At 45.0% G+C, this 14334-nt stretch overlaps 1 protein-coding gene across 1 annotated transcript in view; it reads left to right on the top strand.

The window, feature by feature from the left end:
• Nucleotides 1–5200: 5200 nt before the first annotated feature.
• Nucleotides 5201–14334, top strand: part of LOC128303238 (uncharacterized) — a 62346-nt gene continuing 53212 nt past the window's right edge. Inside the window, exon 1 of the mRNA XM_053040122.1 lies at nt 5201–5899. Within this exon, the coding sequence (XP_052896082.1) occupies nt 5201–5899 (699 nt within the window). The remainder of the gene's footprint in view (nt 5900–14334) is intronic.

Raw genomic sequence — 14334 nt, 5'->3', positions numbered from 1 at the left:
ACACCCGGTTCCAAAATCAGAAAGGAGCTTGACCGAAATGAAGAGTGACTCTTTGCTCATTATTTATGCTGCAGCATCGGGGTAAGCGATCGTAATGATGTTTTACCGGCTAGCGATGCTGCCGTTTGTTGATGATGCACGATCTGTGTGTGTGTATGTGATTTTTCGCACGGCGTGATTTTTTGATAAATTGCTGACGCGCTCCCCACGGTTGACGCCGACTCGCTTGCACGCGGCACAACGTCGCTGATCCTTCGCCAACGATTATCGATCCGTGCGTAATGAATGAACTAATCATCGTTAACGAAACAAAGTGGTACTAATTTCCTTCATCCGATGAAAAATCTACACACACTCAATTCGGTTTGGGGCACACGCGCTGCCCAGCTGACTTTGGGCTGAGTGTTTGGGTGTTTATTTTTATTTTAGATGTTGTGTTGTTGTTTTATTTTTGTGGGGTTCGTTTCATCTGCGAGTTTTACCTCATTTCACCCTGCGGAGAAGAGGCTTTAACCGGAAGATGAGAATGGAAGGGATGTTTTTTTTCGGTGTTTCAACAGAGATTAACTGAAACAGATTAACTGGTTCTGATGGTCTGCCGTTGGGTTTGCCCTTGTTGCAGCAATTCATGCCGTTAGTCGCTTGTACGGGAGGCTTCGCCGATTAATTGGATTGGAAAGGCCAACCTGGTGATGATGACGCACGAACGGTAAACTCGAATTGCCAGTTTGATTTTCGATTGAAATCGAAATGTCTTCCAACGATACGCGAAAACTTAGTAGCAAATTAGAAGCAAAAGTGGAGAAACCGAACACACCAGATCGATTGATCTCTGGGTATCGATAATTAAATGTTATTACTTTCAACCTCTACACCGTGTAGTACAATCAATTTATTAGCTACCCACCACCATGTGGACAGTATGGTGTGGGATTTTAATTTTGCAAAAAAAAGGGACAACTCCACCACTGTGCTGTGCTGACGAAAGCATAAAAAGAGTGGACAGGCACAAATATCACAACATCCCCCGAGCGAAACCCATTAACGTCGGAGTAATGGGATCACGATAACATCCTTCGCGGTATGGCACACACGCACACCGTAACGGCACCGTTGCTGGACACCATTGCAATCAGAAGCCTTAAAAATAAACTCCCAAGGCAAGAAAGGGCATAATGCGAAGAATAAAAAGATGTCCCCCTTCTCGCAAAGAATGTCACACTGCTGGTACAGACGATGCGACGATCGAGGGTCCCCACCGATCTTGCTCGATCCGTCGGTAATTGAAGTGATTGATATAATGATGTAAATTTGAGCCAAAATAAACTACACATCGTTGGCGGCGCGAACTTTGCCGTCGAACGCGCGCGCGCGACGGCAATGATTGTACGGTGCACAACTTTATGATGCTTCGTACATGGGAAAAGTTACCCAAGGGACCACCTCTTATATTCCGTGGTAAGGAATAACGAAAGCAAAACAGCTCACACTGCAACTTCATATCTTTCGGGATACATGGGCCATTTTTTTGGTTGGTGTCGTACTAGTTACTGTTGGTGTTCCTTCGTTTTTTGGGCATGATCAGCTGCAGGCAACTGAAGGCGCCACTGACCAGCTTTATTTTAACGCGAAGCAGTTATGGAGCGGTACTTGGTTGTTTTGTTGCGAAATTCAATAATCCGTTCAGTGTGGATGAAGGATACTTTGATAGGGACTTTCATAACATGCCACTATGAATGGCTACTGAATGTACGAAGAGATCTCGCTGAGGTGGTCGAAATAAATCTCTCCCTTGTAATTAGTCTAAAGAAATACAATTAAAACAACATTCTACAACATCTTCATATCTTTAACCATTCTTCAAATGAGTCATCGCTAGACGACGATAACTCACACTAGCCCTGAACAAACAGAAGCTTCTAGAACACCGAACATTCACTTCCGGTTAGTAGTCACACGGTTCACCAGTGGCTAGGTTAATCTGAAGGCCCTTTAGCCGTAAAGCTCTACCAGCTCTCTGTTCGCGGGTCGTGCTTTCTGGATCGTTCCGGTACGGCTAAGAGGACAGCCGGTTAAAGGACTTTAAGTTTTTCGCGTTCGCAACCAAGCTGCGCACTGCTGCTGCTGATGGCTATCGGCCAGTTGATTTACTCGCTTTAATTGAAACGACGTAACGCCGCGGCTGATTGGTTCGGTCGGTGTTGTTTTGTTTGCGATCAACTCGATCGATGCGACGTATTTTTTTTTGGTTTTATTTATTGAAAGAGTCTGCAACGCAAAAGGTAGAATTCAATTTAAAATAACATTAATGCGTAATTGGTATTGATTTTTATAAACAACCGACATTGCATAGGAAACAAAAGAAAACAGATCTGGTTTATAAGTACTCTTTACAAATAACCCTCTCCCTATCCTCTCAAGCCAACCTAAAAATAGTCAACGTCAACAGAAAAACCAACATCAATTTATCTTAATATTCGCATAAACGCATCCTTAACGGAAGGACACCATCTTGCTGGCCATCGCGATCCGCTCACAGACTGTCGTTTCGAGCATTTTTTAATAAAACTGCTTATATTGTTCGAAACTCCCAATTCGCATCGTCGCGATCGATGGAAAGATATTGAACCGTACCCTGTGAAGGTGACGAATCTTTGCGCGATGGTGAAAAATTACACTGCCCACGGCTTCAAACGGGTCGGTACCAGTTGGGCATACGGTTCCGCCGGCACAAGGCAAAACGACGACAAAACTGCTCGTATCTCGTTCCGTCACAAAATTCATCGCCACGGGTGATGCAAATTTATCGTGCCCCAGATACGCAATGAAAAATGGCGTCAAATCAACAGGAACACATTACACATAAAGACGGAACGATCCATAAAAAAAAACAAACAAATCAATCGGTATGACAGGCAGCGAAGGTTTTATTTTGGGGAGGCATTGAATGGCGATTTGTTGCTCTGCAAACTCGAATTTACGATTTTGGCCAAATAGATCGTATGCGATTTGTTTAATAGTCCCAGTATACTTGTGGATTTTTTTCTTCTTGAAACTTGGATAAGAAAAAGAATTTATATATTTTACTGGTAGGTTTATAAGCTCTTAAGAGCGACCAACGACTAGCAATAATGTTAAGAAGATTGTGGAATGTCACCGCAGAAGAAACTAGCAGAGAAAAGACTTTCTAATTCAACCATTCCTAAGATACAACAACCAAAAATAGCTAATGTTTCTCAAACAATTTCAATCATCCTCGTGTAAATTACAAAAAAAAAAAACAGACAAGAGCATCACCACGAAAATTGGCCGTCTTAATCATCCCATCGTTACATCCCCCTTCATTGGTTCCATGCAATTTGCCCACGGTTATGTTCACGTTCAGTTATTGCTCCGATCAAATCGGGAAAAAATCAATCGATCGGTGGTTTTTCGTCACAAAAAAGGAGGTCGTCTCCGAAACTGCCCCCTTTAACGGTCCCGCTAGAACCTTAATGCGGCGCATCCGTTCCCATGGTATGCATGGCTACCGTAAAGCCTGACACCGCACACGGTCGATAGACCCCCACGCTGGCCGTTGAAAGCTTCCCGTGCTCTTGAAAGGGTCGCAACCTTCGCCGGAGGTTGATTAAGCTGGGACCGATAATGAAGTCATCGCAATGGCGAAGGCTGACCCCGGTGTTTTGGGCTGCAACCGTATGTTGCGCTTTTCTTGGCCAAACACGTAATGAAAATTGTTCCCGCCTGATTGAATCGCACCGTCATTCTGAGCGCACACGCCGGTGCAGAAGCGGTGATACAAAAATAAAAAAGAACAGACGGCTTATGTCGAGCTTCTCTCGCTGGTTGAAGGATTTAATAAAGGGGTTTGACTGAAGGCGCCGTGGTTGGCGTTGTGGGTCTCGCAAGCCATGGGGTCCACTCGACCCAAACCACATACATTTCGCGCTCCTGGTGGAGAGATAATTGGATTCAATTTATAATTATCACTTACACGGTCTCTAAGCCCTCGGTGCGAGCTGTTTTTGAATTATGCAAACATCCAGTGTAATTTGGTGTACGATTTATTATGAGCAATACGGTCAATGTCCCGTGCATTGGTTGTGTTATCTTTTCGTTATAGCTTTCGCTGACTGGAGCCATGTTTTTGTGTTTAAGTTTAATCAGTTTTGGATGACACAAATGTTTGAAAATTCGTGCTTTCTTTTACAACTTCAATTGTAGCTAAAGCAAGCCCTTATTTAGTTCAGTGGGTTCAAAGTCAATGGCTCATCCCTTGTGCTAATCAAATCAAATGTGGTCCATTCAGAGCTCTGAACCGGCACCACAAACGTAAACGAACGCACAGCGGGTTTCGGGTGAATTGGATCAACAGCAGGGCATGGTCGCGAACATCGCCACCAGTTCGGGCCCCCAGCAGTCGTTTCTCGCGAGAACTCACCGGCGTTTCACTGCAGCACCACGGGTTATGGCTGTTGCGTTCATCCACTGCTCCACCGGAAAAATGAAGAAGCGAAAAAGAGACCAAAACAGCGATCGAAGCTGCGAGCCCGACTCGTGGCTGTTCATGCACGACGGCCAGCTCCAGCGGTGTCTGCACGCGCAAGTGTGGCTCGTGCGATTGGCTGCGTACGGCGCTGAGTTCCACTCGGTGTCACAGTTCAGTTTCAGCTCGATCCGGCGTGCGTTCGTTTCGTTTCGCGTCCTGACCGCGCTAGTGTGCCCGCGAGTGTCCGAAGACAGGCCGTACTTCCGACGGCTCGAGTCCCGCTGTTTCTGGGCTTCCCAGTGCCAGTGTCCCAGTTTTGTGTGTCATTGATAGTGTACGTGTTTTGGTGGATTTATTTTAGCTTTGTGAATTTTGTTATGCACATGTGAAATATTTTTACGCTAAATTTGGTTGCACCAACAATAAAATCCCGTGTGTCTTGCTTTCGCAAGGGTTCGTCGCTTAAAACGAACAACACCATCGTTTAAGTCTTTTGTATCGAATGAGCTTAACAACCCCGTTTTTTGTTTGTAAATCAATTCTAATGATTTCTTTTAACTAAAAATAGAATACGGAGTGTGCCAAAGCCTCAAAGAGTTATTGCAGTAGTATTTAATTGCCAAACTCTTCTGCTTGATTTTCTCCACAAAGTATTCCGACAAGTTACAACAATTTTGCAAAAAGTGCCCTACTTCGTAGCCCTTATCCACGATGGAAGGGTCCCATCCCCGTTCTCGTAGCCGGCCCACATCACCCGTGGCCACCGGTGAAAGCGAAAGTGAACCGACGGGAGGCAGCAGCTCCCGCACGCCCTCACCCCAGCCCGGGCAGAAACAACCGAAAAAAGTGTCCTTTTCCGACGAGCTACCACAACAATCGACCACTGTTGCGATCGTTTCCGCGGAAAAAAGTGTACCGAATGAAAGTGAAAGTGGTCGCGCGCACGAGGAAAATCCGTTCATATTCGTTCTGCGCCAGAACGACAGCTATCTGCAGGATATGCACAGTTCTGGCCATGCCCCGTCGGATGGTGGCGTGTTTCCGAACGTGCGCCGCAGCTCGTTGCACTCGAACGAAAGTGAAACCGGCTCATCGACGGGCAGCCGCGCTAGCACAGTGACGGCCGATACCGGTGGTGGCGGTGGCATGCAGCAGAAGAAAAACTCCACCGAGCTTGTTCCGTTCGATCCGATAGCGGCGGGGTTGGTGAATGGATTGGGCGGCGGTGGTGGTGATGCAGTGACACCGTCGGGTAATACACCCGCTGAGCCAAGAAAACCATCCGTCAGCGCGATGGAGCTGGAGGTGCGACGTGATAAGCGCCGCTGGTTGCTGATTTCCGAGCTCAGCGCGATCCTCGGCGAAGACAAACACACGATCGACGGTTTCAAGCGCATCTTCAGAGAACAGGTGAGTGAACGAGAACGTGGAACGTGGGTGCACGGCGAGGCGGAATGGGTGCGAGTTCGCTGATGGGGGTTTGACCTGCAACGGGCCACGTCGGGTTCGTTGCTTGTAGTCTTCTGTCGTTTTACATAATCGACGGCATCGACGGAATGCTGCCGCATGATTACCCGTTTGTCCTGTGTCCAGGAATTTGTGCTAGTGTTTACCGCTATCCGTTTGCGTGTGTTTGTGTGATGGTGGTGTGATATTTAAGTGTTTTTTTTTCATTCCTTTGCTGCTTTATCCCCGAAGAAGATGACCCCCTGATGACATGACAAGTTTGCGTGATCTTCGGGCGTACGCGAGCCGATACAAAACTCGACGCTCGCGCAAAAAAAAAAACAAGACGGCGCAAAAAGTGCAAGTGCAGTGTCTCGCCGTGGTTGTTTGATGGTGGTGATGATGCATCGGAACAAAAGTGTCGTAGTGTGCCCATTTCGGTGTAGCAAACTCCGCATTATTTTATCGCTAAAGGAACGTGCGAAAAGAAATGTACGCAATCGTCTCCTTGCCAACACGAGCATCCAAGCAACCCGCCATAACCCTGCTGAGCAAAACAAGGAGTGAATGAAAGTGAGAGTAACAGAGTGATCCATCTTGTGTGCGGAATGCATCCGATGCGGACGTTGTTTTGTTGTGGATTTGTGGCAGTGTATTGAAGAAGTTTAATCACGATGATATTTTAAATCGTTTTTTTTTAGTTTTTAATTTTTTTTTAAATTTAAATTTACTTAAAAACAAAAATTTCTTCCTTTGGAAAGTACTAAAACCATGCTTATTGCGTACTTCGTTTGTTTATATGTTCTGTACTTGAAGTATATTCAGATTTACCAGTTCTATCGCATCTTTTTACGCTCATCATGCGTGTTTTGCAGTGCTCAAGTTTGCTTTCATTGGTGGCCTTCTCGTGCATCGTTCTCAAACGACACACAGCACAGCGTACGTTACCTTCGACTGTGACTACGCCACATTCCTCCATGCGATCGGCTGTGCAACCTCCGTTAGTTAGTCAGGGTAACGCTTAAAATCCAGTGAAACCCACCTCTTCGCCAAGCTACTGTTAGCTGTGCTGTCTGCAGTGCGAAAGTTCACAGTTGCATTGTTCGGCCAAGTGTACGTAAGGTGTTAGATCTTTACGGGCAGTGTGGCATAAGTAAGATGTAAATTTGAAAGATGATGAGATGGAGAGGCGCGCTTTATGGAGATTTATTTTATTACCGCGCAAGCACATCTTCGATGATGTGGGTGCAGTTGCAATAGTAATGAGCAATTCGCGTGATTTATACTACTCGAAGCAATCGCAGTAAAAGAAGAACTAGTAATGAGGTTACGTTCATTATTGATGAGGACGTTTTAACGATCTTCAACAGCTCGATGTCATGTTTTATGAATTAATTTTTAATAAAAGGAAATATATTAACTAGTAAACCAGATAAATACCGTGCTCGATCGTGTGTTGTGTTTAATGAATCGTTTGAGAAGAGTTATTCATAAGATTATTTGGAGTGGAGTCAATTACATAAAAATATGACTCTCAAGAAATGCATGAATCTTCAAAAATTAATCAACGCTTAAAGATACATCAGTCCTTCAAGATTCATAAATCCTCTTAACGATTTATCAACTAAAAAACGAGATCTCATAGCTTATAACATAACTAAAATATAACGAAATTTCGTATTTTAAAAGCAAAAATATTAAAAACAACACCTTTGAACGACATGAATAAACTTGCTCTGAGCATTCATTCAGATTCATCAATCAAAATCGGAGCTGAACCCAACACTGAGTGTAGATAAATCCTTTTCATGCAATACAATCAATTTGTACCAATTACTTGCCTGATTAATATGCTACAATCCCTGCCGCACCAGAGAATGCAGAAGAATTTTCATTTATGGCCAAACACAATCCCTCAACCAGATCACAACAAAGTAAAAATATTTACCCAAAACATTCGCATTGCAATGCGGTTGCATACCAATTCCCTTTTTGCAAGGAGACATAAACGCATGTGCATCGATGCCACAAATGTTCGGAAAACAAATCATTTCGACGCTGCTGTCAATGTGTTTTTTTTTATTGGCTGCTAAAGGTGTCTCTTCATCGTCCCGTTGTTCTTTACCTACCAACAAAAAAGTACTAAAAAAGAGGCACACACACCGCGGAATAAATGACCATATTAAAGGGCATTCGGTGGGCTGTCACGGCGTGCTGGCAATGCATTTCAAAACCACCAATTGCGCCGGGAAACCCGGGGGCTTTATTTATGTCTTCCGTCGCCTGCTGCACCAAGCGGCCGACCGCTGGGGTGAAAGAATTCCGACGGCGCCCGAAGCGGCCACCGCATGGTTCGGGCGCGTCATTAATCTTGCCAGAAGTTTCGTGGGCTCCTCCACTCTTCAAACCGTTGCACTGTTGACAGCGCGGCAAAGGTTTTGGTGAAACCAAGCGAAAAAGGAAGCAACTCGTCATCGACGGCGAAGGACACTGGATACGGGGTGCCCGCGCCAAGAAGCGGGATTCGCGCTGACAGCACGCATACGCGCCGCGCAGCATTGGTCTCATAAAAAAGGACAAAACAAAAGTTTCCATCCGTTTTCCCCTGACACGGACGGGTAAGGGAACAACAACAAAAATAAAACGATGACGAAATTAATGTTGCTGTTCCCCGTGCCGGTGGACAAAAAGGTTGACAAAAATTTTGCCGCCCCGGATGACAAATTGACGCCTGTAACAAGGTTGTTCGGTTTGGTTCTTTTTTAAGCGCGGCCAGGAAAAGGAACTCGACTGCTTCAGGTGCAGGTTTATCTGTTTTATTTGTCATTGCCGTTGGATTGCCGACTCGCTTTCGATATTACTCGTTCCACGAGGGAATTTTATCCACCTGCAGGCAAGTGGAAAGAAAACGTCTTGAGGCGAGGAAAACCAGAGAATTTTAACTAAGGGCTCCTACCGCTTCAATTCGACGGTTTTCCCCCTTATGCACCCGTGGCATTTTGATTTGGCGCTGCACAATGAAGCAATTGCCCAAATTTGGATACCACAAAGGACAAATCAATTTGTCAATCATGTACGACGGCGCGATGACAGCCAACCATTGTTTCTCGCCCGGAGTTTTCCACCCTCAGACACACATCAAGATTGTAATACAAAACATTGTAGCAAAACCGTCATCGTTCGGGCTTTCGTTACGTTTCGCGTTAAACGATCTGTGTTTTCGTGTTTCTTAACGACCGCTAATCGCCTATTACTATTCTCCGCTAATGTATCGGCTCAAATATTTTAATAAGCCACCACAACGTCAAGACGCTAACTGGAACAAGGATACCCAACACCCACCCGGCTGCACGCGGCTTAGAAAAGTGATTTATGATCTCGGGAAAACCATTTGCAAACTTCATTCGCAGTGCAGCGTGGAAGAAGCATAAAAAAAAAGAAAAGAAGCCTATTAGCGGGAGCCCACTGGTTCGCCCGCTAAACAAACAAACCGTGCCACAAACCCATCGGGGCGGTTGGTTTCCTTTTACGATGACGATCTCCTTCGTCCGGATTGCTTCAAAAGCCTGAAGTCTTTAAGTCCCGGCAAGGTCCCGCCGGCAATAAATTCATTTCGCCTCACGCAGGCCCGCGATCTATCCGCAACGCCCGGCACGGGAGGCTTACATCGGTGTGCGATGTGCCATATCTAAACAAGCGATCTAGTTTCAAAGTCTCCACAGGTCTCCACGGCGCTCGAAGCATTTCGCGGTACATCCCTTTACGGTACAACGGATGGTCCCGTCTTCCTGGCGTTTCGGTGTGTTTTCTGGCTGCCTCACATGGAAATCAATAAATCATTCCTGTTTGTGCGAAAACATCCCTTACTTCACTGCCCCTTTTCCGTTGCCTGTCGTCCCAGACAAGGTTTTTGGGGGGCATGGACGTGAAGAGGGCAAGTGACGAAGAGAGGAAAAAACACCGATACACGCTCCACTTTAACACCAGTGTTTTCTTCAACCTTTCAAAGCTAGTCTGCTCCTCGAAATTGTCTCGATAGGGGGGCTTCAATAATCCTAAAGCCTCCCTTCCTGGTCACAGCGTGTGTGGAGCGGCGGGGTACCATGTGGGAGGGATCTCATTCTGCCAATGCTGCCAAGTACATCTCCAAACCCGGTCGGACGCCCGACCTGGTCCCCCCGTGCTCGAGTAAAGTAAGGGCTACGAAATTGAATTTACCAAACGCAAAACCACTCCGAAACGGTCCGGCGCGCGGGAAAGAATGGATCGGACGCGGTAGACGGACTGCGGTGAACCGTCGATGGCCCGAGCGTCGTATTCTCCATATTTATATATATGGTCTAATTGAGCATAAACAACATCATAAATAATAAAACGGTTCAATGGATCGGACCATTAAAATATATTACATTTCAACAAATTAAGAAATGTATCAGACCGTGGCGCAACGCAAAACCGGGTCGCCCTTCACAATTACGAGTCAGGTCCCCGGTGGGGTGAGGTGTGGTGAGGTGGAGTGGAGAGGGAAAGAGCTTCCAATCCTTCGCCTTCTCGGCCGTTTGTTCATCAACACTCGATTTTTGAATGCGTGAAGTACACATTTCGGTGCTTGCTTATGCGTTCGTTTCGGGTGGCTCACGTGGCGATCTTCCCTTTTTTCTGTGTTCTTTCTTTTCGCTGTGTACTACGGCTGTGCTACAAAACTGCCGACACTTGATCATGTTCCTGATCATTGGCCGAAAAAGGGGTTTGTGCAGGAGAAGGGGGAACGGCTCCGAACTCCGAACGTCAAGTTGAATGGTGAGCGCATGAATGGGAAGTCACGGGATGACATGCTTACGGTACCAGAAGATATTAAATAACTCCGCAATGGGAACGAAGCGCGGAGCGTAGACGAGAAGACGAAAGCCAACCTAGGGAAAGCATAGGACGATAAAAGAGCAAAATTCTCGCAAAGCTCTTGCACGGCGCATCTCACGTGTGGACTCGATGAGTTGTGCGGCGTAAGTTATTACCATGCGATGAAATTGTACACGCGTCGCGCACGGCAACGACCGGACGCAATTTTCGTGATGTTTTACAGGCGGTTTACAATAATTCAACCGACCACAACCTGCTGTCGGAGTTGGGCCTTCCTGTCAGGGCGCTGGCCGCTTTCCGTGCTTAAAAGGTTTCAGTTTCATCGGGAAATAATTTATTTGCTTCAGTTTATGGCAGACTATGCGCAGGAAGTGCTATGCTCAGGAAATGTGTTTAGACATCATTTGTTGGTCATTTTTTATGGGGTTTGTTAAAGTTATGGGTATGGTTTTACTAAGACATCGTTGACTCTCAAGTTCATAGAATAAAGATTTAATTATATTTTAGAGTTACTTTACGATCCTCATCAAACCTCGTGCATTGTGAAGGTCTTCTATTCTTTAGATCTTTAGAACTCTTCTATACTAAATGAAAACAAAACGACATTGGCAGACATTGGACTTATAATTAATACTATATGATAGTTTAAAATGTTGAGCTCTGAAGGTGTAATGCCATGTGGACATGTGAGGCGTCTTACAGCATACCTGGAATATATCGTATATATATATATGGACATCATATTAAGATACGTCAGCATACAACGCTAGCGCTAATCCATTTATGTCCTAATAATACTGAAGCTTTAGACGACATTGGTAACTCGAAAACTACGGACACACCTATGTAGTCCAGGACCTCAGGAATTTGAAAGAAGTTTCATCAGAGTAAATCCTCATTTCATCAACGTAAATCCCCAAATTCTTCAGAGTGCATTCAGTTGCTATCACAAGAAAATTCTGATGAGGCATCGTCCATAAACAATAAAAACATAAGAGGACCTAGGTTGCCACCTCGATAACATTTTTACTTCCATCACCTAAATAAATTAAATGGAGTCCAATAATCCTTGATAAAGCTTGAGAAGAATTAAGACAAATAATCCTCTTCAAGAATTCCTCATGAAATCTCTAATAGTTTATTCGAATTGACGAAACCCGTAAAAGAAAAAATCGAGATTTTGCTGATATGATTTACGGTTAGGCGCACTTTCTACCGAATAAGTTGAATTTGCTTGAGGTTCATTCGTATCACTATCATGCATAAGCTCCGGATTAATTTTCCCTTCGCTCAATTCACGAATCCACAAACAAGCACACATTTTAATGAATATGCAACTAAAATGCACCCCAAAAACACGAGTTGTGGGCTTGTGACCCCCGTGAAAGAACGCCAATGTTTATGGACGATAAAACTCGTTCGCAAAACTTTTTCGCTCTACAAGCGCGACACCGATGGGAAGGTGATGCAGAAGCGCAAGACGGATTTGCGGCCTGGATGATGTGACAATAACGGGATGAAACGTTTTACGACTGGCCCGCACTGGCCGACCGGTTTGACCTCCCCCTCCTGCAGATGAAAATCACTCGATATCGCACTCGCGCACGCGGCCACTTATGTTCCGGGCGCGCAAATATTGAACAACCTTCTCAAAAGCGCACCTCGAAAAATATATCGAAGACTCCTAAGTGCCTCTTGTTTGAAACTTTCAAGAAGCTGGAACGATCGCTTTAGTGATGACTTTTGCTCTTTTTTATGAAACATACTAAAAGATAGCCCAAAATGTTCCGCCGGTACACGGTAAACGGCGGAATATATTCCTCTGCTGGCAAGGTGATAGGTTTGCCTGCTTATGCTGCGAGACGAAGACTTACCGGTTCGGGGTCGTTCGGTCATTAAACAACTTGCGTAGAATAGTGACCATTTGTTAGCTTTACGGTTTTGCAAGCCGCTGTTAACACCCGGCATCGATGAAAGGAATGATGGTGATAATCATGAAAGTTTTAATTTACAGCTTTGGGTGTGACATAAATTTTCTTTTATTTTTGCGATGATCTTAAAGCACCGTTTTTTTTTGTTTGCATGTGCACGGTTGGGAACTATGGATACTAACATGCAACAAATTTATTTTTTTAAATATTATTCGCGAAAGCATGAGATAAGTTTATTTAATATTCATGGCAAAATTATGCTTGCAACAAGCTACGTTGCATGAACCTCTGCGATCTTCGCTTGTGCGATGTTGCATGAACACAAAATCACGCATGCACGAGCCACGTGAGACTTGTGGTTGAAGCGAAAAGAAGTTCCGGAAATTAACAAAAATTATATTCAATTGACATTTATTTCTTATTGAATTGAATCTTAAAACATTCTTAAATCACAACCCTATGGTATAAACGCAAGAGTTCAAGAAATGGCTATGTTGTGAATAAAACTCTTCTTGTTCGATGTATTGATTGAATCGAATTTCGTTACATCAACATTTATGAAGCTTTGCCCTCCAGCAAGAACCAATAGCGGAAAACATACCTATTCATTGCCTATTTCTCAGCCATTTGCTTAACCTGTTTCATGTTCGTCTGAGTTGATTCCCATGGAAAGAGAAACCTGAGCAGGCAACAGAACTCGTCCCGGCAAGAGATTTGTGGCTTCGATTGGAATTTATCAGATGTAAATTTAATTAGATCTTTTTTCACCTGTTGGAAACCTCACAACATGAGTGATGATAGATATTCGAGCCCGCTTGTTAATCAAAAGCTAGCGAAGGGTAACTGAATTTTGATGGCATTACAAAAAAGGGAACGTTAGTCACCATTGCTGATCGACACATTTTTCCTACCGCAGATGGACCAATCTGTTCACATGTGCTCTATTTTTGGCTAATGTTATGTCAAACTAAAGCTCGGATGCTGTTGCTGTTACTGTGCTCATTTTTGTCATTTCCTTCGCGCTGGTGGTGGTTTTCCATAATACAAACCTCAACACACAGCACGCGATCGTACGCGATCGCACAAAACCGATCCAAAAAATCAAACCAACGACCAACGATTCCAACCCGCCATATTGATCGCCGGGTCCAATATTTGCGTCTAATTTACGAGCCCGAAATGCAAATTTTCTTGCGCTTTCTCGTAATTGGCTGCGTGCGGTGTGAACCTAGGCCGCGCGACCGTTACGACAGGACGAGGTCGCCTGAAGGTGACATAAGCACGGCGAATTGGCGCACACAAACGATGCATACTGCTTGTTTATTCGAGCTCGAATCAATTCTGCATTTACAGCGATACATCGGCGGTGACGGCGGCGTCGGGTGCCTTATGACCGAGCCAGTGCCTTGCGTGTGTGACGGGGCTAGTGGAATGAAGCGGACACCCGAAGACAAAACGCTACAAGTACCGATGTATGGGGTGGTTTTTCCCGGCACCTGCCCGTCTCAGTCGGACGCTCGATCAGCCACTCTCGCACTCCGATGCCGATAGACTCATTCCGAGGCGTAATTTATTCGAGAGTTAATAAGCTGCGACTAATAATCGATA

This window comes from Anopheles moucheti, chromosome 3 (assembly GCF_943734755.1).
Source record: "Anopheles moucheti chromosome 3, idAnoMoucSN_F20_07, whole genome shotgun sequence".
NCBI lineage: Eukaryota > Metazoa > Arthropoda > Insecta > Diptera > Culicidae > Anopheles > Anopheles moucheti.
Note: the sequence above shows the minus strand (reverse complement) of the source record. Positions and strands in the feature narration are given on the sequence as shown.